Source organism: Exophiala xenobiotica (genome assembly GCF_000835505.1).
Source record: "Exophiala xenobiotica strain CBS 118157 unplaced genomic scaffold supercont1.2, whole genome shotgun sequence".
Taxonomy (NCBI): Eukaryota; Fungi; Ascomycota; class Eurotiomycetes; order Chaetothyriales; family Herpotrichiellaceae; genus Exophiala; species Exophiala xenobiotica.
In genome coordinates this window covers 1,701,957-1,721,996 of record NW_013562493.1, presented here as the reverse complement: position 1 = coordinate 1,721,996, position 20,040 = coordinate 1,701,957, and the positions used below count along the sequence as shown (strand labels likewise).

The 20,040-nt window shown below is 52.0% G+C and overlaps 9 protein-coding genes across 10 annotated transcripts; 6 read left to right on the top strand and 3 right to left on the bottom strand.

Annotated features, from left to right (window-relative positions):
- Positions 1–7: 7 nt before the first annotated feature.
- On the bottom strand, positions 8–2,945 carry PV05_02833 (uncharacterized protein; the record flags this gene model as incomplete). The annotated part of the gene is made up of 3 exons (XM_013463433.1): positions 8–914; positions 1,033–1,110; positions 1,195–2,945. The coding sequence occupies 3 exons, from the start codon at positions 2,943–2,945 to the stop codon at positions 8–10; spliced, it is 2,736 nt and encodes a 911-aa protein (XP_013318887.1).
- Positions 2,946–3,649: 704 nt separating this feature from the next.
- Positions 3,650–4,666, top strand: PV05_02832 (uncharacterized protein; the record flags this gene model as incomplete). Its single annotated transcript, XM_013463432.1, has 3 exons — positions 3,650–3,951; positions 4,008–4,380; positions 4,451–4,666. 3 exons carry the CDS (start codon positions 3,650–3,652, stop codon positions 4,664–4,666), a joined length of 891 nt encoding a protein of 296 aa, XP_013318886.1.
- A 368-nt stretch (positions 4,667–5,034) lies between these two features.
- Positions 5,035–6,102, top strand: PV05_02831 (uncharacterized protein; the record flags this gene model as incomplete). Its single annotated transcript, XM_013463431.1, has 1 exon — positions 5,035–6,102. The coding sequence occupies one exon, from the start codon at positions 5,035–5,037 to the stop codon at positions 6,100–6,102; it is 1,068 nt and encodes a 355-aa protein (XP_013318885.1).
- A 796-nt stretch (positions 6,103–6,898) lies between these two features.
- PV05_02830 (uncharacterized protein) lies at positions 6,899–7,438 on the top strand (the record flags this gene model as incomplete). Its single annotated transcript, XM_013463430.1, has 1 exon — positions 6,899–7,438. One exon carries the CDS (start codon positions 6,899–6,901, stop codon positions 7,436–7,438), a length of 540 nt encoding a protein of 179 aa, XP_013318884.1.
- A 268-nt stretch (positions 7,439–7,706) lies between these two features.
- On the top strand, positions 7,707–9,002 carry PV05_02829 (uncharacterized protein). The gene has a single exon (XM_013463429.1). The coding sequence runs from the start codon at positions 8,118–8,120 to the stop codon at positions 8,868–8,870; it is 753 nt and encodes a 250-aa protein (XP_013318883.1). The 5' UTR covers positions 7,707–8,117; the 3' UTR covers positions 8,871–9,002.
- Positions 9,003–9,551: 549 nt separating this feature from the next.
- PV05_02828 (uncharacterized protein) lies at positions 9,552–11,231 on the top strand (the record flags this gene model as incomplete). Its single annotated transcript, XM_013463428.1, has 1 exon — positions 9,552–11,231. The coding sequence occupies one exon, from the start codon at positions 9,552–9,554 to the stop codon at positions 11,229–11,231; it is 1,680 nt and encodes a 559-aa protein (XP_013318882.1).
- Positions 11,232–11,529: 298 nt separating this feature from the next.
- PV05_02827 (allophanate hydrolase) lies at positions 11,530–12,904 on the bottom strand (the record flags this gene model as incomplete). Its single annotated transcript, XM_013463427.1, has 2 exons — positions 11,530–12,631; positions 12,657–12,904. 2 exons carry the CDS (start codon positions 12,902–12,904, stop codon positions 11,530–11,532), a joined length of 1,350 nt encoding a protein of 449 aa, XP_013318881.1.
- A 569-nt stretch (positions 12,905–13,473) lies between these two features.
- Positions 13,474–16,577, bottom strand: PV05_02826 (uncharacterized protein; the record flags this gene model as incomplete). Its single annotated transcript, XM_013463426.1, has 4 exons — positions 13,474–15,524; positions 15,576–15,791; positions 15,840–16,085; positions 16,142–16,577. 4 exons carry the CDS (start codon positions 16,575–16,577, stop codon positions 13,474–13,476), a joined length of 2,949 nt encoding a protein of 982 aa, XP_013318880.1.
- Positions 16,578–17,483: 906 nt separating this feature from the next.
- On the top strand, positions 17,484–19,551 carry PV05_02825. 2 transcript variants are annotated; one of them, XM_013463425.1, is made up of 4 exons: positions 17,484–17,566; positions 17,617–17,704; positions 17,757–17,995; positions 18,048–19,551. In XM_013463425.1, the coding sequence occupies exons 1-4, from the start codon at positions 17,513–17,515 to the stop codon at positions 19,380–19,382; spliced, it is 1,716 nt and encodes a 571-aa protein (XP_013318879.1). In that variant the 5' UTR covers positions 17,484–17,512; the 3' UTR covers positions 19,383–19,551. The 2 variants fall into 2 exon arrangements, with proteins under 2 accessions (XP_013318879.1, XP_013318878.1); XM_013463424.1 differs by having other exon boundaries at positions 17,617–17,995.
- Positions 19,552–20,040: the final 489 nt, after the last annotated feature.

Below are 20,040 nucleotides of genomic sequence, written 5' to 3'. Positions count from 1 at the left end.
CTTGCACTTATTCTAAGGGACTCATTCCATTTCGATAGGCCCACAACCGACACAAGTCCTTGATCCGCTTCTTTCCGGCACCGGCTCTCTCGGTGACATTCTGGGTCTGAGATTTCGCAACTGCTACAGCCTGTACAGTGTTCCATTTGTTGAAGACGTCCATGTCGACCTCGGCGTTCATATAATTGTTCTGATAGTCTTTGACTCTACCCTTAGAAGGGTCATTCATGTCGAGGTCTTCCAGCTCGAAGAAATGGTCGAGATAGTGCTGGTTAAATAGGTGGCCAGAGCCGACTCGCTTGAAGAGGCGCCCGTAGAATAGGTTTTCCTCCTCTTCTTCGGAATCTTTAACCAGCGTTTCATGAGCTGTCCAGATCGAGGCTATAACCGTGGGTATGAACCGTATGATCTTGCTGAGCTGCGCCTTGTATGTAGTAGCTTCGTTACCTGCTCTGCGGGTGGAAGTGGGAAGTAATTCCCGATCAGGGCGGAAATGCAGGATCCCGAATCTGGCCACGAAGTCACCTTCGTTGGCGTAATGTTCAATGTGCTGCACGATCCGCTGTTCAGGTGAGTTGTTTCCTCCTCCGTCGTTAGACCAGGTCGTTGCCGCTTGACCTCGTTTACTCGTACTTTCAGATAGTATGGTAGGCGCACTCCAGTGGTTTCCTGCATTGCCGAATGTATAGAGCTCTAGCTTGCGGAGCTGTTCGACAGGTAATGTGGCATATAGCCAGTCAAGTACTATTCCACCTTTGATACAGCCTTGGCCATGCAGAACCAGGATCACCTTGGTAATATTATGGTCGGCAATCATCTCGGCCAGGGCTCCGTATGCTGTCCGGACATCCGTAGTCGCGAAACCCAGATTTCGCTGAACGATGCCTTCGAGCATATCGAATATGATGCCGCGTCTGAAAGCATACGCCGCTTAGCTTGAACGGAGATAGGGAGAGATAAGGGAGGTTATGAAATAATCATAGCAACAAAGGAGAGCTGAAGCAGCCCGGATGTGCTAGACGCTTCACTCACGTTTGATTGTGGATGCCAAATACAGGGCGTCTGAACGTCATTGCAAGACGGTCGAGATTTGACTGCAGCCAATGGTCCCTATACAGCTTTAGCTGCTGCGACCAATCATGCTAATGGCAAGTGAAATGGTAGAGCTAGCCATAGGATGGAGACTTGACTTACCCTATAGTACTTCCGTTCATGAATACCCACTTCTCATGTTCATGTACCCCCCAGTTTTCGACACAAGCTGGGTTCGATTGGAAGAGACCCTTGCTTGGACCATTCAACAGAGATGTCAACAAATGATTCCCAACGATAAACCCGATAGTGTACAAAAGAAAGAAGAATACTGGTATCCCAGGCAATGCCAACAGAGTTAGAGAGATCAAAAAAGCGTTCTGTACAATAAAGAGAAAGACATTGAGGAGGACAGCCCAGAGGTTAGCGATGGTCAACGCCAATTCATCAAGAAAGCCTGATCTCGTTCGAACCAACGGTAGAATGATGCCAGGCAAGCCAGCGGCAACGGGCCACGTAAAAGCTAGTTGAATGAACAGCGTGAGGTCCTTCATCATCGAGAGGATGGGGTCTGTGGCGTAAGGAGCTGGTCGCATGGACCTCCGCGGCGTCTTCTCCATGGCTAGCATCACCTCGCTACCTTGGCTTTCGGCCATCCACAAATTGTCTGATCGTATGATACCAATCTCTTTATAGGATGGATTGGGTGCAAGATGGTCCCAAAACCAAATCGGCAATGACATGATTAGAACGGAGGAGCCAGCAAACACTCCGTGGACTTGAGCAAGCGGAAGCAAAGCCCGGTATTGGTCGATGGTGATTGCTGACGCCTCAACCGATGAAACGTCATGCGGCGCCGCCTTGATCATATTCTTCCACTCCATGAGACGAGGCGGTCCGGTAGTGCTGTCAAGTTTAACGGCAAAGAGCATGACGGCATCGGTCATCGCATTTAAAGCGTCAAGACTCCTTTGTAGTGTTCCTCCAGTGTCAGAGCTCGAGTCCGGGACCAACTCATGATAAGGCTGGAGGTATATGCTTGATGGGTATCTTTCCGAGTCGGAGTGCAAGCGGTAGTCTGGTTGCCTCTCCATGCGGTATCCTTTGACAGTGTCCTTGTTCGTCAAGAGCCATCGCAATCTGTCAACACTTATGCCGGTCTTTGAGAATTTTCCGAGTTCGGATCGAAGTGCCACGGTGAAGGATTTATCCGTATCTGCGAGAGCTTCATCGAATGGATTGGTCGCTCCAAAGATTTCGCAGCGCCTTTTCCATTTCATTCTCTCTTTGATCATCGCCGTTGCATGACAACAATCAAAGAGCAACAACAAATCGCAGTCACAAAGCTGAAGAATGCTTTGAAATCTGTCCCACTCTAGAGCCACAGTGGCATCCATATGAGGTTTCAACCAGGTCTTGCCATTCGAATCCCACACTCCGTGACCGCAATAGTAGAAGATGAGCAAATTCTGCTCGTGAGCCTTGCTGAGTTGCAACATGGCCTGCCCTAACTTGGCTAGCAAGCTAACATCTCCCTGCTCGCTTGAGAGTGGCACGAGTTCACTATCGAAGTTGTAGGCCTCTCGGAAGATTGTGAGCATACTTCTAGCGTTCTCCTCCATCTCTGGGTATTCCCCCAGCTCCCAAAATACCGAGAGAACTTTGACGCTGTGGTAATCTGTCCGTCTCTCGTAGAGTATGCGTGGTGCCGCTTGAGTCAGCTCTCTGCCCAGCTCTTGGAGGGTTTGAAGCCTACGATTGGGCGGGAGCAACTCGATCTTGACCGGACGTCCTTTGAAGGATTGTGAGCTCAGGTCAACTTGAATGCCCACATCCATCCGAAGGGAGTGTTCACCGATCGGTCCATCCTGATAAGTCCTGTCTAAGAGATCTGCCACAGATGCTGAGGCCATGGGCGTTCGAGGATGATTCGAAGCAGACCACAATCATAGACGTGGACCCGTGCTGAGAAGGGTAAGTTGCATGCCACTTTCCTGCGTTGTCAATGTGCCGAGGCTGGGGTTGACGGAGCAACAACACCCTCTTGCTATTTGTAACCGCGATGAAAACCCTCTATCGGCCCACGTAATGCCAGGCTGTGCGAATACTCTGTTACCAAAATCCCTTGGGTGTCAAAGGCTCCTTCACTGGAAGGCAAGAAGGGTCTGGAGCTCGCTCAGTCGGCTCACCAGTACAAAGGAGGCTAGTCTGGCTTGGTATGCAGCGTGAATACGAGCTGCGCTTGCACTTCGCTGTCTTTTCACGCTCTTTGAGCCAGTGGTCGATCTTGCTTCTGACGCGGTGCTCGTGTCCCGTAAGGCGGGCCCCGACAGAATCCTCAGCTCTCATATCCTGGGAGAGGGGTTTCTGTTAGGACCGACATTATCCGAGTGCAGCCGTTATGCCAGATGCTGTACAAATCAGCCTCACCATGTTTCCCTAGAACGCATTGGCAGGTGTTTTATCAGCTCCTACTCGGCGAATCCGGCATTGATAAGCACTATTCAAGCCTTTCTTTCTATTCTGCTGAAGTTTCTCGCGTAGTCCTGTCCGCGTACGACCATTGTCTCGCAAGAACTGATAATCAACCGGGCTTCCAAGAAACGGGAGCAGCTTGATGGCATACAACGAAAGGTACGACGTGTTGTATCTGGAGCGATTTATAGCGGCTCCAGAGGGCTTTGCGCTCTACAAGCCCGTGTCCGCTAAGAAGCTGAAGCCGGGAGTGTGCGGCTATTTTGACCACAATGGAGATTGGCAGATCATCGTGGACTTGGAAAACCCTGATGAAGTCGTGCGGGATGGCTGGAAACCGGCTGGCACTGTAAAAGTCAGTCCCGATCCTGGAAAGGACATTTGGGGAGCCATGGTGTCGGAGTGTATAGTCAAATTCCCGATCAAGGTCGACGTTCAAGTTAAGTAAGTCTCCCAAGGTCTTTCTAAGGAATCTTTCTAGGCTGATCTCCCCCCGCCAGCGTCCCGAATACCCCTGCGAGAGTGGGTTTCAAGGTCGGCTATGATCACAAAGAAGACACTGGCGGAATTCTTGTCACCAAAGGCGAAGTAATGCACCATCAAATTGATCCCCTGAGCTCCACCAAAGCGAAGAACTGGTTCATAACCAATGCCGAGATGATTTTGCAGCGATACGAAACGACCAAGAAGAAGGGCATCTTTGTGGTTACCAAAACCTATACTGCTAAAGAGCGTGCTGTGGCTCTCCTGATGTCCAAGGAAATTTCAGTCTCATTTGGAGTGGATGTCGACCTTGCCAGCATCGGCAAAATCGCACCGGAGGTCGGCTGGTGGAGAAGCCAGAAGGAGGAGGTGTGGAAGCTCCACCAAAATGTAAGTGGTCGACGCGACCAAATATCCATGCCATGCTCTCTCGATGCAAGGATTCTGATCTTAAGAATAGGACGATGGCGTCGTTGTTTTCATGAGTGGGTGGTACTGGCGACCAAAACTGCTTCGCAAAAAGATCAAACCCACGGAAGAAAAGCCCAAACAGAAGAAGTTCCTAGGCGAGGGAAACAAGTACGGAACGTTGGAATATCAATTCTCGCCCGACGACGAGAATCTTGAAATCGTCACATTGATTCCGGAGAAGTTGGGTGAGTTTGATGAAGAGTGAAGTAGTTGCGGCGCAAGACTACGACTATGAATGTAATTTGTCCTCTTCAGGGTAAGTAGATAGATGAGCAGAAAGATGGCACGGATGGGCAGAGACGAGAAGAAGGTGAATGGGTGACTTGGTCACTCGGTGAGTAGCAGCATGTAGGGTTTAAAGCGGCAGCAATGCCACGTGACGTCCGAGCAGGTGGCACTTCGTTTGAGTCGCCAAAGTCCGGGGAAATATCGCCTCGCGAGTCCAGGACACGAAGGTCATGCAGGGAGGTACTGCGCACCAAGTATTCACAAGATTCAAGACCCGTCCTTGCGCTGCATCAACTTCAGCCAGTCAGTCTTTGGACTCTCTCGAGTCCAACAGACGACCACGACATGTCACTGACTTCTGCGCTCCGTCCCGTCAACTTAACATTTGGCGCAGGCTCGAAACCGGAGAATGCGTTCACCAACAGCCAGCAGACGCGGCGATTCCAACATGAAACCAGCTACCTCAACCTGCACCGAACCCTCCTTCGCTTCCAGCATCTGATCCTTCTCATTCCTTCGCCGTACTCTCACGGCTCCGCCGAGTTGACGCCTCTACAAAGACAGATTCAAGCCGAACTCTGGTCTCCGCTGCCCTACCACCGCACGAAATGGCTGCATAACGTAGAAGGAGCGCGGACTCTGCTGTTACAGCTGGAGCGGAAGGCGCAAGCATTAAGAGTCCAGCGAACGAAATCAGAAGCTATCAAGGACTTAGCGGAGAAAAGAGCCATCATAAAGAGACTGAAGAGCCGAATTGAAGAGATTGGGAGCGAGGTCGAACTGATGGATACTGAGTCCTGGAAGGCGCCTGTGGCAGATGATGAGGAGGGCGAGACTCTATTTGATCTGCTCCAAGAGCAGGCCCGTGGTCGTGGTGAGCAGGGAGACCAGGCCAGGCAGGACGACATGCTACGAGAAGGAAAGCCAGTTGTACACGTGGAAGAAGAACCGGCATCAGGAAGGCAGAAAATACAAAAAGATGAGCGAGAGGCACTGTTTGCTTCGTCTACGGTGCGGCGAAGAGGGAAAGAACAGCCAGAGTCGGCCACGAAATCGGAGGCGCAGACGACGGGGTTCTCGAACATACAATCTACGGAGCGGTCCTTATTGGATTCGTCTCGGGCGCAGGAAGACATCTCGTCGTCGATGGTCAATCTTGCGGTTCAGTTGAAGCAGCAAGCGCAGGCCATGCAATTTTCTCTGCAACAGGACAAAGGAATCCTTGGACGAGCATTGGAAGGGTTGGACGCCAGTGTCACCTCGATGGAAGCGGCCAGCAAGAATCTGGCCTTCTTGACGCGAATGAGTGAAGGGGAGGGTTGGCTAGGAAGGATGAAATTATATGCCATGATATTTGGCATGTGGATTTTTGCCTTTCTGTTGGTGTTTGTTGGTCCAAAGATCAGGTTCTGAGATGCACATCACACTCTGCTCGGTTACCAGCATATATTGCTACAAGTCTATGGAGAAATTGTCCTGAAAGAATGGCATCTTGGTCGGCTGATATCGAAACAAAGTGCGCCGTTCGAAGTCTTCCGCTACGATCACGGCAACGCTTTTCCGCTGGCAAGGCATCCCTTGTCCCGAATCCTGGTTGTTGCGCGCGAGTACCTGAAGATCGGCAATGATGTGCCTCCTCGATGTGGCCGAGTGACAACAGCATGTGCCAATCGTCGAGCCAGAGTGGCCACGAGATCTTCGGTGAATCCTGGACCGGCGGCGGCCAGACTTTCACATGATGGAAGCTTTCATTCGGGCTTGCGCGTCTCAATCATGTGGCCATGGTGGCATTTTTTGGGGTGGCATCTTGTGGAAGGCGATGACGTCGATTGGCGATTCGATTCAGATCTGAAAGACGCTTAGGGGCGTGACGGGGGCAGGGAATGGGTTGTGCTTCCCCACCAAAGGAGCCCAAAAGGACCTATTAGGAGCCTGGAGGGCCAGTGAGGAAGCCTAAAAGCGCCTAGAGAACATTCCAGCCTCGGTGTGGCTGCCATGACATCATCTTCTTCTTCTCACTTTGCTGTGGGTGATGCGTGGCCAGGCTTCAGCTTCACTATCAACAAACCCTTTCAATCGTCCTCTATAAATACCGCTTGATCATCCTCCCTTACCAATTACCACCTCATCAATCCGAATCTCACAATCCCAAATCACCAACAAGATCCATCAAATCCAATTACATCCACAACAACAACCACCCATCATTATGTCTTCCAACGACAACACCTCCAGCCTTCAGTCGGTGATGGACACTGCCACCGGCTACATCAACTCTGGCATCGCCGCTGTGACGGGCAGTGCCGGTGACCAGGCCAAAGCAGACCAGTACAAGACCAAGGGCGAGGCCGAGTCTGACCTCTCTCACACCGCCGCCAAAGCTGGCCCTTTCACCATCAGTTCGTCCGGTGCTCCAGCCAAAGACAACAGCCAGCGCACGCAAGGTCAATGGGATCAGACCGTGGGCAGCGCCAAGGAAACCGTCGGCAACCTCGTCGGCAGTGCCGACCTCAAACAACAAGGCCGCGAACAGAATCTTCAGGGTCAGAGCCAGGAAGCCAAGGGTCAATTGAGTGACCTTGGAAAGGGTGTTAGCGATCGAGTTCAAGGTGCCGTTGGCGGTGCCGCCGCTGCCTTGACTGGCGATCGTGCCGAGCAACAGAGATATGCCGATGTCCATGACGAGGGAAAGACGAGGCAGCGTGGTGTCGAGCTTGACTTGGACAAACAGGCTGCTGCTCAGAAGTAAGCTGTGCCTTAACATTTGGCAAGTCTGGCACTGCTCGGACGCGCAACCCATTTTTCTTAGAGTGGACGCAGCTCCATAACGTTAGATGATACCCCAAGAATTGAATCATAATGAATTGAAAACATCTTCTAGCATCAATTTCCTGCGAGAGGGATAGAACCAGTCTTTGCCATAGTGCTGCTCGAACAATAAGTGGGCGCCGCTTTTACCATAATACAGACGCTTTCCTGCTCATTTCTAACAGATCTTTTCTGTTTCTTCCCTTCGTGACCAACCGGTCGATATTTCCTACAGACCTCGCTCCAAAGACATCATCCTGATGAATATACCACGAATTCCATCTCACCGCCAGGAAAATTGAACAGGCCGAGAGAAGTTATCGTAGGCAATACACTCGGGCTGGCCCAGCTCGATAGGGACAGCCCGACGACATCCAAAGATTTCTTCACGCGCCTATCTCCGTCCATGCTGTCGCCGCGGGTCATACCTCACTCTCGATATGCTTCCTTCCGGTGACTGATCGCTAAGGAATGAATAGATCAATGCTCACAAGGAAGGCCGCGCCTGCTGAGGCCGGTCAGTTCATGTTGACACCTTTACAGTTCAAGAAGCCTCTTTGAAGGTCCACGTTAAGACCATCGGACATCCGTACTCCTACGTTGCTACAACTCGCGCCATCATGATCACTACAGCCACTTTGAATCCAAGGAGCCTCCGCTTCGGCATGATAACACCGTCCTCCAACACGGCGCTCGAACCCCTTACGCAACAGATCGTCTCTCAAATACCCGGTGTTTCAGTCCACCTCTCACGCTTCCGAGTACTGAAGATTGCGCTCGACAACGCTGGTCTGGCACAATTTGACAATAGTGCTATTCTGCAAGCCGCCGAGCTCCTCGCAGACGCCAAGGTTGATGTGATCGGCTGGAGCGGGACGTCCTCAGGATGGCTCGGCTTCGAAGCCGACGAGAAATTGTGCAACGAAATCACAGTTGCCACGGGTATACCTGCGACGACCTCGGTCCTTGGGCTGAACAGGCTCATTTCGCATATGGGCATCAATGAGATGGGACTGCTCACGCCGTACACGAATGACGTTCAGGAGGCCATCACCCGGAATTACCGTAGTATTGGGGTCGACTGTACCGTGGAAAAGCACCTGGGAAAGTCGGATAACAAGAGCTTTGGCTACATCTCGGAGAAGACGCTGGACGAAGGGTTCTGGGAGCTTGTGGGAACAGAGCATAGGATATCTGCGGTTACCGTGTTTTGTACTGGACTCAAGGCAGCACAATTGGTGGACGGTTGGGAGCAGAAGTCGGGAGTCATTGTCCTAGATACGGTGGCTACGGTGCTGTGGGATATGTGCAGGATAGCCGGAGTTGATACAAATGGTATTGAGGGCTGGGGCAAGCTGTTCAAGCAAGGTTGAACACGTCTGTTGACGCTTCTTCTGTTTTTGATAGAGCAAGTACTGCTATTGTCAGTGGCTTTCAAGGATTTGTTCGCCCGCCTGGCCTCCCGAGAAATAATCTCCTATAATACTGTACAGCAACAAAAGAGCATTGTGTCTCATACTCGTATGCCGGGCTTGTCTTCTTCCCCATACCTGCGGCTGTCATTGGACCAGTATGTCGTTGACGACTCTCTTCTTTGGGAAGCGATCAACGAAGGAGAAAAGCGCTCTGCAGGACTGTAGTGTGGTAAGATTCGCCCATCATCTACGAGTACGTACCTCCGTACCGAACTGTTGAACCAGCATCTTATCTAGTATCGCAAGTTCCTATCTTGCCTGCCTTGTACGGACAGTCCATACCAATCTCCTATCTGCATGTTGGGATGTGTCCAATCAGAATATCCCTCGGTTCGCAGGGATATGGACGCCAACATATCATCGGAGACATTCCGACATGCTATACTATGATACCAAGGGGTGACAACCCATGATATGCCCTCGTCTGTTAAGGCCAGCATGAACATAAAAGGGAAACGTAAACACCGCCATGTGTGGTGTTTCGTGGACTTTTGATACTCCCATCCACTTGAAGCCCAAAATCGAGAGCAACATCCTGACCATTTGGACAATATTGCCTTACCTGTGTGTCTGCCAAACATGGACTTCAAGCATATCTGGCAAGAATATGTCGTCCTCAAACCTCATGCAGGGTCCTTCGCCATCGACGACCCAGATGCTGCCGCCTACACCAATGAAGACATGGATCCCATCAAGCGCAAAGACCGCACATACGAATGGTACCAGATGGGACTGTTCTGGATCGCCGAGGGATTCAACGCCGCTCAGCTACAAGTCTCCAGCTCGGCATTCTCTCTCGGCCTCAATCCAGGACTGTGCGTGGTCGCCTGCTTGCTCGGCAACATCATCGTCTCCATCCCATGCGCCGCTTCAGGCTACTTGGGAAGCAAGCTGGGCACCAACTTTCCCGGCACCGTGCGAGCCTCGTTCGGGCTCTGGGGATCCAAGTGGGCGATGATTGTCCGCGCAGTCCCCTGCTTGATCTACTATGGCATTCAGACCAGCCTCGCCGGCCAAGCCGTACAGGCGTGCGTCACGGCCATGTGGCCATCCTTCCAGCACTGGCAAGTCGATGCGTTTCCAGCGTCCGCAAACATCACGGCCCAACAGCTTCTGTGTTTCGTCATCTTCTGGCTTCTGTCACTGCCATTTCTGTACCTGCCCATCAAAACCCTGCGTTTCCTCTTCGTCGTCAAGAGCATCATGGTCCCGCTGTACTGGACCGCGCTGTTCACCTGGTCCATCACCGCAGCTGGAGGATGGCCCGCGCATATCTGGAAGAAACCGAGCCTCCCTACGAACGGCATGTCGGTTGGGTATTTGTTCGGCATCTGCGTCAACGCCGCCATCTCCGGCAACGCGACGTTCGCGGTCAACATCATGGATATTTCTCGCCACTCGAAAAGCGACCGGGCCGCCTGGATGACCCAGCTCTTCGCGCTCCCCGTGTTCGTCACACTCACCGAGCTCCTAGGCTGCACGATGGCTGTGGCGAGTTCCGTCGTCTACGGCGGGATCCAATGGAACCCGCTGGTGACGATCAACAACTTCGAAGCCCGAGGCGGCAAGTTCTTCGCGGGAGCACTCTTTGTGTTTTTCAACATCATGACCAACGTCACGGGCAATTCGATCCCTTTCGCCAACGACCTCACCGGCCTGTTCCCCAAGTACATCAACATCCGCCGTGGACAGTTCATCTGTGCGGTGATTGGGTTCGCCATTTGTCCCTGGGAGATCGAGGCCAAAGCCACGACTTTCCTGGCCTTCATGGGCGCATATACTTTATTTCTGGGTGCCACGACGGGCGTCATGATGACCGATTACTTCTGGGTCCGACGCGGCTACGGCATCAACATCTCGCATCTGTTCAAGCCGCGCGTCAGCGGCATTTATTGGTACACTCACGGCTTCAATTGGCGGGCTTTCGTCTCTTGGTTCGTCGCGCTGGCGCCCTTGTTGCCCGGCATGGTACAGACTATGGGCGTCAAGATCACGAATAAGGGCATACTCAATTTGTACTCGTGGAATTATGTCCTCGTTGTCACTTTTTCCGCGCTGATTTACGCCGGATTGACCGCCATCTCGCCGGTTCCTGTCAAGACAGACGACGAGGATTTTGGAAAGCTGTACTTGATCGATGGACTGGATACTGAGGGCATTGCTGGTGCAGAAGCGAGGGAGGAGCATGTCCACAACAATGAAGACGGCAGTGGGAGAGGAAGTGAAAAGAAGGGGTTCGTGTTGGATACTGTGGTATGAAGGAAGCTCGTTGACCGAGAAGGACGGACGCCGTGCAGAAGAATTTGAAGAAGGCTACTCGATCAAGGATTCAAAGGCATCAGCATGTAAGCCCGAGGCAATCCTTTCCTTTCCTTCTGTTCTCTTCTTTAGGTATCCGTCGAAACAAATACTCGTTAGACTCAATAGCGATACCCTCCACCTTATCCAACAACACCTCAAGATCCTTCCGTCCACAAACTGCCGCTACAGTGGCCGTGAGTGGCGTTTCTCATTACCTCGTCTCGCTACCTAATCTATACGCCACCAATCCATCTCTTCAGACTCTGACCTTCTCCATTCCCATCACCCGTCTCGCCAGCTCCGTCAACTCTGTATCCCGTCCAGCCTGCCCAATTATCGTCACACCAAAGGACAACTCATTCCCATTCTCCCCCGTCCACCATCCGACAGGCACACTGACCGCCGCCAGATCCAGCAAGTTCACAAAATTTGTAAATCGTCCCATCGCCTTATTCCGCACCATCGGCTCCTCCTGGACCTCTGCAATCGTAAAATGTGCCGGCGTACTCGGCACGATCAACACGTCCATATCCTCGCGGAAGGCCCTCTCGGATTGCCTCTTGCACTGGGCGAGCTGGAAAATATCCTCGTACGCCAGCGTGGCGGTGAATTTTCGATCCAAAGCCTCCTGGAACGTCGCACGTATGGCCGGGTGTAACGCGTCGAGGCCGTGAGTCGAGATGTTTGGCTGGAACGCGAGTAAGCGCTGCGCGACGATCGAGGAATCATATAGTATTTGCGTCGCATGGGCGAACGGCGTGTAGTCAAACTTATCCTGTTCGGTTTGTACGCACCAACTCGCCGAATCACTGTTTAGTCCGGTGACAAACTGTCCAAAAAGCGCCGCGTACGCAGGGGATAGATGCGCCAGCTGCTCGTTGGGCGGGATTGCAAAGCGCACGGGATCACGCCATGGATGGTCCCAAGTGGGAAGGTCGCGCCGTGAGAAGATATCGGTCTCATCGAAGGCCCGGATGGCCTCGTACACCGTCTCTGCATCGTCTATGGTTTTGCTCATGACGCACACGCAGTCAATGTTATTGCACGCAGGGAACAGGCCTGTCGTACTCACCGTACCGAGTGTTGGTTTCAGCCCGACGAGCCCGTTGAGGGACGCGGGAACACGTGTTGATCCACCCGTGTCGGTGGATATAGCGAAACTGACAAGGTTGGCCGCCACGCTGACGGCGGAGCCCGACGAGCTGCCACCGCATATGTACGTGGGGTCGTACACGCAGCGAGGAATGCCGTGTGGTGAGCGCAGACCTGTTGTGCCTGTAGCGAATTGGTCTAGGTTCGTTTTGCCAATGAGAATGGCCCCGGCGGTGAGAAGGCGGTTGATTGCGAACGCGGTGGTACTGGGATTGTAGGTGAAGGAAGGACATGCGAGGGGTCGTTGGGAGGTTGGAGATGTCGATTGAATCTTTGACAGAGAAGGGTATGCCGTAGAGTTGTGGAAGCTTGGAGGGAGGGAGTGATTGGTACTGTGTGATCAAAGCTTGTGCGCGAGTTCGGGCTTCGGACTCGGAGATCAGTGTGATCCATACGGCTGGATCTGTGGCATTGTAGGAAGATCGACCGAGAATGGAGGCTTCTTGGGATATATCGTTGTTAAACTGACGTGTTATCATCGTGGATCGGACCAGCCCGATAGTATGGCGGCGGCGATATCTGGCCTTACCTATCCTTCCGACATCGCGTACTCATCGAATGGAAAACCATGCATCGATACTGCTCTGGCTAATCCAACCGTCGCTTGAGATAGGAATAGTGACAACGGACACGGAGGAAGTTGTCAATCCTTGTCGTCTTCGTCTGCATGTTCCTGACTGGCCTAGAGAATGAGGTGAATCCAGGAAGGGTGATCCTGCCTTTGTTAGCAGAGCGACCATGCTTCCTTCATTGCACAACAATTGCAAGGTCAACCCTATCAGACTATGCCAGCGGACAACATGAGGCGTCCTTCGGGAATTCACCGTGTGCAGTACGTGTCCTCATGAGTTGCAGAGGAGCGTGAGTTCCTAAGAAACTTCCCCAGGTTTCACGGTCGCTGCCGCCGCTTTTGGCATCGTGGCATCCGACTGACTCTCCAGCTTCGAGATGGTACTTTCTATAGCATGTACCTAGGTACCTAAGACCTAGATTTAGTACATCCCGACGAACTGTTGTAAACTAGCCATTGTTGAGTTGTAAGGGGAATCTATGTCTGTTCAATAAGAGCAGATGCCAATCCGACGCACGGGGCGTCACCACGCGATAGGAAGCCGGCACGTACAATGAGCGACTCGTTTTCATCAACATTTCTCTCATCTGGCTCCAGTTCCCAATTGGGCCAATACTCTTGATCCGTGGCCATGGTGAAATGCTTCTGCCAAATCAACGTGGGGTTGTGGAGGAGTGTCTCACGGGGCAGTTCTTTCAGGGCGTCGGACAGTTGATGGACACCTGTTGAGATCCACCACATCTCCCGCCCCTCTAAATCCTTGATGGAGTGTCTGGTGCACAGGTCTTGCAATAGTCCGTCGAGACGAGAGAGGTTTGGCGGAAAATTGAATGTCCAGCAGGATTCAACCCAGGCTGTTACCGAGTGACGGCGCAAAAGAAACTCGGCCAGGATAGACGTCCAATCTATCTCCATGGCTTGTTCAGATTGCCGTGGTTGAGACCGCCCTCCTTGTTCACGGTATACCTGTGAGGATGAATTTTGGAACGTGGAAGCCATGCCACCATCGTTGTGTTCAGGGTCCCACGGAAGCTTTTCATCGCAGGTTGAATCCAGGGTTGAATCCAGCCGAGTGTCAGTCTCATGCCGTAGACGTTTTGTCCTAGAGAACTCAATCTGGTACTCTGGCCATTCACTCAATGCACTCGAGTGGTTTCTCTTCAGGTGTCGATCATGCTCCCTTGAGCTCGGAGCATGCCAGGATATGTCTGGAAGTGACAAGGTTCTGGCCAGATGAGTAGCCCAACAGAACGCGGCATATTGGAGGAAAGGGTACTTCTTCAAAAGAACTGCGCGATTTTCCACCGGCGTGAGCCGTTCCTCCAGACAAGCTTCAACGCCGCAAGATGTGATACCAGTTTCCAGGGATATGCTGCGATCCAGCCGTCGGAGGGGCCTCTCTGGAATATCATATTTCAAGTACGAGAGACACCTCTTCGCTATTCTTTCATGGATGGGTCGTTTGTTCCGGAGGGAGAAAGTCCAGTTGCAGAAGGGGCTTCGCTCCAGGAACTCTTTCAAGGAGAGATGGATGAAATTGACCTGGCCTTGCGGATCAATATCAACAAGTGCGCAAGTAATCTGTCGAATGCATCTTGGCCAGTTGCCCAATAGATGATGGTCGAGAGTGGGTTCGCCAGGCACGATGGCTAAAGCCACATGAAGCTCTTCCGATCCCATAGGATACAATGAGAACGTCATCCATTTGAAAAGATCGGCAGCAACTTGTTTCTGTCTGGCGTAGCACCTTTCCAGGGTATTAAGAATAGTGTTGTAAAGTGTCTCCAGACCTTCAAGGAGGTTAGCATCTTCTAGCACCACCATCCTTTCCCGTCGTGTCAAGGCCGGACACTCAAGGTAGTTGACCAAGAGCTTAGCCCAAAGGAACATGCCGTTCGACCTTTGTGCGAGTTCAGCGACCAATCCGTCATCAATATTTCGGCTGAACAGGGAAAGGCTCGTCAAGACATTCAAGTCGTATCGCAAACATGATCGTATTGCTTCAGTGTTCTGGCTCCGGTTGAGGTGGATTTGCCATGAATCTGTGAGCCCAGAATGCGTTTGGTAGGAGTGTGGAAACTCCAGGTTTGGCCGGCTAAGCAAGAGGATCTTGCAATCCGACTCGTTGAGTATGGCCCACAAGTTTCGGAGAAAATCTGTGCTGTCCGAGCATTCGTCAACACCATCAATCACCAAGAAGGCCGGCCATTGTTGCAAAAGGATCTTGAGGACCGCTTCCACCTCATTTGCAGAAGCCTGTCGCTGACCACCAGCTTGTTCGTCAAATAATATGTATAGAGCGTCCATGACTGCTTCTGCGTTACGATGGATGTGAATCAGCTGTGCGGCGAGAGCCCGGAACGCTTCAGCTGAAATCCTCCCACCCATACGTGTTGTCTGGTCGAAATGAAAGAAGGCAACTGCCAGACTGTCGAAGCCTGTGTTTCCCGTTCGTGCTGTCTGGGCATGACCCATCAGGTCTTCTATGATGGCACTAGAGAGAATCGTCTTGCCGAAGCCTGGTTTTGCTGAAGGTAGTCAGCGCTTGGAAGCGAGTAAAGCTGCTTGTTTTGCGTTACCATGCAAAGAGAGAAGTCTGGAATTCCAAGAAGTCTTGTTCTCAGTCACTTGATCGCTCTCGGCCCTTTCGAAAGCATTGTCGCGCCACTCCACGTAGCGAGAATTTGCCAACATCCAGCTACAGCTCTCGGGATGCCTCCTACGAAGAGCTTGTTCAAATGTGTCCTTGTACTCGGTGTTGCAAATCCACCTTTTCAGGTCGCCAATTCTTGCATCTGGGTCGGAATTCAGTCTTTATTCTTCGATGGTTATAAACCACTCACCTGCCAATTTTTTCTGAGCTGCTTGTACTTTCGCGCGTTCCTGCTCCTCACATTCCTCACCGTCTTTCACATATTGCTGAAATTCTTCAAAATGTTGAATCAATATCTGTTGGTCAAACACTCGCATTTCCCGGTCGAACAGTTCTTGATGTCTGCGCATGCGGTCTTGCAAGCTTTCGAAGCGGGAGTCGAATGGTCTCCATACCGTGTGGCGAATCATACGCATAGCACGCTTGAAGTCATTTTCTACCAACACCTGTCAGCATCCATATGATCCACCGCACCGAGGGAAGAGGCTATACCCTGCGGCCTCGGACGGAAGATCTTGTAAACCTCAGAGCAAAAATTAACAACGTCTTCGTAGACGAAAGTCATCAATTTGACCACGCGAGCCTTGTCCATTGATACGAACTGGCGTCGCATACAAGACTCGTAATGCTGTTGATAGCGAGGTAACGACAAGGACAGCGTTTCGAATAAGTCTGTCAGCTTTTCCAGAAATGTAACGTGGTTTGCCCCAAGCTGCAGATTGCGATGAGTGTGCATAGGCGCAGAGACAACAGTGAAAATCGAACCTGAAATAATAATCGCAGAGAGCCCCACACGATACCCATGTATTCGGGCTTCACCTGAACAAAGATATTGATGATATCGAAGTACGGTGCGAAAGCGTTGGAGAACTTTGCGATTTTGGCGGAACAGCGACCAAGGCGGCTGGTCTCTTTGTGTGTCCAACATAAGTCGGTCAAAGACTGGAGCATGGCCTCCTTCGATGGGAATTTCCGGAGCTCTTTTCTTTCCGAGGGTAATAGTGATGCATGGTAAGTCTCAACCACCGCTGCGAAGATGCTGTTCGGGCTTTGACTTGTTAGTACACCGATGCAAGGTTCGTTCAGAGCCTTGAACATACTCCTCAGCCTGATGCTCTGCCATGGTTTCAAAAAGCAGATTGCACAACCAGTCAAGTTTGTTTTGCTGCCGCGTACCCGATCACTGTGCAAGAGGAAGTGTTCCAAGGTCAATCCTTTGCGCTTGAGAAGACCAGACGAAGGCTTCATCTGAGGATAAGATCGTGTGATAGATGTCCAGTCAGCAATCAGCTCAGGCTCCGTGGGGGTTGCATGTCGAATCGATGGTGGGCTGTGCGACTCGGATTCAGCCCTGTTGTCCTAATGGTCGACTCAGCCGCTACAGGCGACTCAAGTGCATACGAGAGAAAGTCTTTCATTTGACCAAAACTGCAACACCCGCCCACAACCTGGTTGTGGTTGGTCGACTGACACGCAAAGCCCCTTTGCAGTGTACTTTCGCGCAATCAATGTGCTCTTTTGTTCTCGTCGGACAAGGAACGACGCTACGTGCGCCGCCATAGTATTCCCCAACTAGCGCCGTTTGGCCGGAGTTGTAGCATGGACTTAGATGGTGACGCCCTGTGAGGATCTATCAGGAAGATCAGCATCTCCGGTTCTGCCATATCATCGTTCCTTTAAGCGATTTCCAAGATACCTAAGGTATCGAGTAGGCGCGCCCTCGACGCTAGGTAGAGGGCATAGGTTAGAGCGGCGGGATATCTTGACCGCAACGAGGTCACTTAGTCTTGGCCAATAAGAAATGACCTTGAACATTTGACTGCGCCTGCAAGACCTCGAGTATAACAATCACAACTGTGACAAATGGCCGGTGTGCCGCAAAAGACTTTGAACTGGCTGTATGATGTCTTGAAGCGTGTAAAACCCCCTGTTGCAAATTTTGCGTGCGTTTGCGCTGACTGGCGCAGGAATACCGAGATCCAAATCGAACCTACTCCGACCTTGCCCATGTGCTCGCCCGCAACCCTGGGTTTGCACCTCGAACAGATGTTTTCAGTGAGTTGGTAGGATATAAAGAGTAGGCTGGGGTGATTGACAGCATAACTAGCGTTCGAGAATGGAGCCTCAGCGCTGCTAGTACATTTCAGAGGAACAATCCCGGTCAACTTTCGAGGGAACATCTATCGGTTTCCGATTTCGCTATGGGTGCCACATACATACCCATATGAGCCGCCGATATGGTATGTCACACCAACAGAGGACATGATGATCCGTCCGGGACAACATGTGAGTGGAGATGGAAAGGTATATCATCCATACCTGGCACATTGGAGGGAAGCTTGGGAGGTAAGTTGGATCCCTGGGCTCGAGCACAGCGTTCTAATGGAAGGCACGACAGAGATCCAACATCGTCGATTTCCTATCCATACTTTCTGATGTCTTTGCAAAAGAACCACCCGTTGTAGCCAGGGGTCAACCACAACAAAGACCGTCTCAACCAACACCACCACCCGTCCCGCCTTTACCAAGGGAAATCCAACCGCATCCTCTGACTATGCCGATGTCGAGTACACCACCACCGCATCAAGGACCTCCGCCACCTCCTCCGAAGCAACCATCACAAGGCGTGTCGAGTCCGCCATCAGGAAGTCCAGGTCAGCCGCTGAGCCGATATAACGCTCCTCCGCCGCTACCGCCACATCCACCAAGTCCAGGTCCACTACATCAGCAGCAGCCATATGGAAATGGTGATGATCCTAGGTCAGCTGGCGGCATGAACTTCATGCCTCAACGAACTAGCAGTCTCAGAAAATCCATGCTTTCACAGCAGCAACAGCAACAGCAACCTCAATATCAACCTCAGCCTTCCAGACCAGGAGACGGCCAGCACTATCCTCCCCAGCAGCCCCCCGGTCCGATGAGCCCACAACCGGGCCAAGGTTATGACACAAGATCTCAACCCGACCAGTATCGCCAGATACCCCATCAACAAGGCCAACCTCAGTACCCTCCTCAACACTACCCGCCCAGCCAACAGCCGGCGCCTCAACAATCACACCCGCAATACTACCCTCGACAGACCCCATCGAAATCTAAACCTGCCTCTGCACCCGACCTGATGGACTCCCCCTTCGATATCTCCCTTCCTGGTCCTACGTCGACATTTTCGCACCCCTCGAACACGAACATCCCTGCTCCCCCAATCCCGGTCAACCCTGAGAAAGAAGCCCTCCTGTCACACCTCTCGCACCAAATCACGTCCTCACTACACAACCAAATCAGCCAATCAACATCCGCGCTGCCCGCTCTCCAGTCCCAGAACGCCGCCCTCCAGTCCACCCTGCACAGCCTTGGCTCCGAACTATCCAACCTCCAAACGCTCCACTCCACTCTGACCTCGAACCTGTCTCTTCTTTCCACGTCGCTCTCCAAGTCCGACAGTGTAATATCCTCGGCCCGCCAGCGCGCAAGTCAGAACGACATTCCGCACGTCGACGAAATGCTCGTCCCGCCGACCGTAGTGGCGCGGCAGCTATACGACGCGGCATGCGAGGAGAGGGGGATTGAAGCTGCTATACTGGCGTTGCAGGAAGGGTTCGTGAGAGGCCGGGTCGGCGCGGATGTCTGGAGCAGGAAGACGAGGGAGCTGGCACGCGAAGAGTTCAAGAGGAGGTGGATGGAACGGAAGGTAGCAAAGGGGATGGGGTTGGATTTGAGTCTCTATGGATCGTGACCTCGCATTAAATGGCTCTAATGAGGCTCTTGTTGCGTGTCGGATAGACAATGGGATTGACGGAGACAATAAGCACATCGGGGAGGTGGAAAGGGGGTCAGATTCGGAGGATGGCAAAGGCTAGAGTACTATCGTACATGTCATGAACGAGTTCTGTTTAACGCGTGCCAATCTCTTCAGTGGAAGTCTGATCATGTTCAATTGTCTTTTGGTTATTCAGTCTTTGCAAGCACGGTATAGCAGGGCACACGATCTGTGCTCGGGCAGTACTAACTAGTAACTAGTATGCCGCTCTCAATCCTCGTTGAGATGCCACACTCATTTACTTGTTTTGTGAATTGACATAAAAAAGAAAACAAACAAGAAACAAGAAAAAGGAAACCCAATCACCTCAGCTCTGAGCTCCAACGCCAGCCATCTCGCCTTCCCATGTGTCCAATGCGATGCTGCAGGCACTGTTCAAGCATGCATACCAACGCGAAACCCAAGTCAATTCAGTTGCGCCCTCGATGTCAAGCACCATCCCGATTGCGATCCACAAGTCGTTGCATGGTTCATTTTTCTCAGGTCCATGTCTCCCCTTTTGCTGATCGTTTAGTCGCAGACAGCCGACGCACGAATCCCAATGCAAAAACACACCGCCACTCATCCAAGCCAC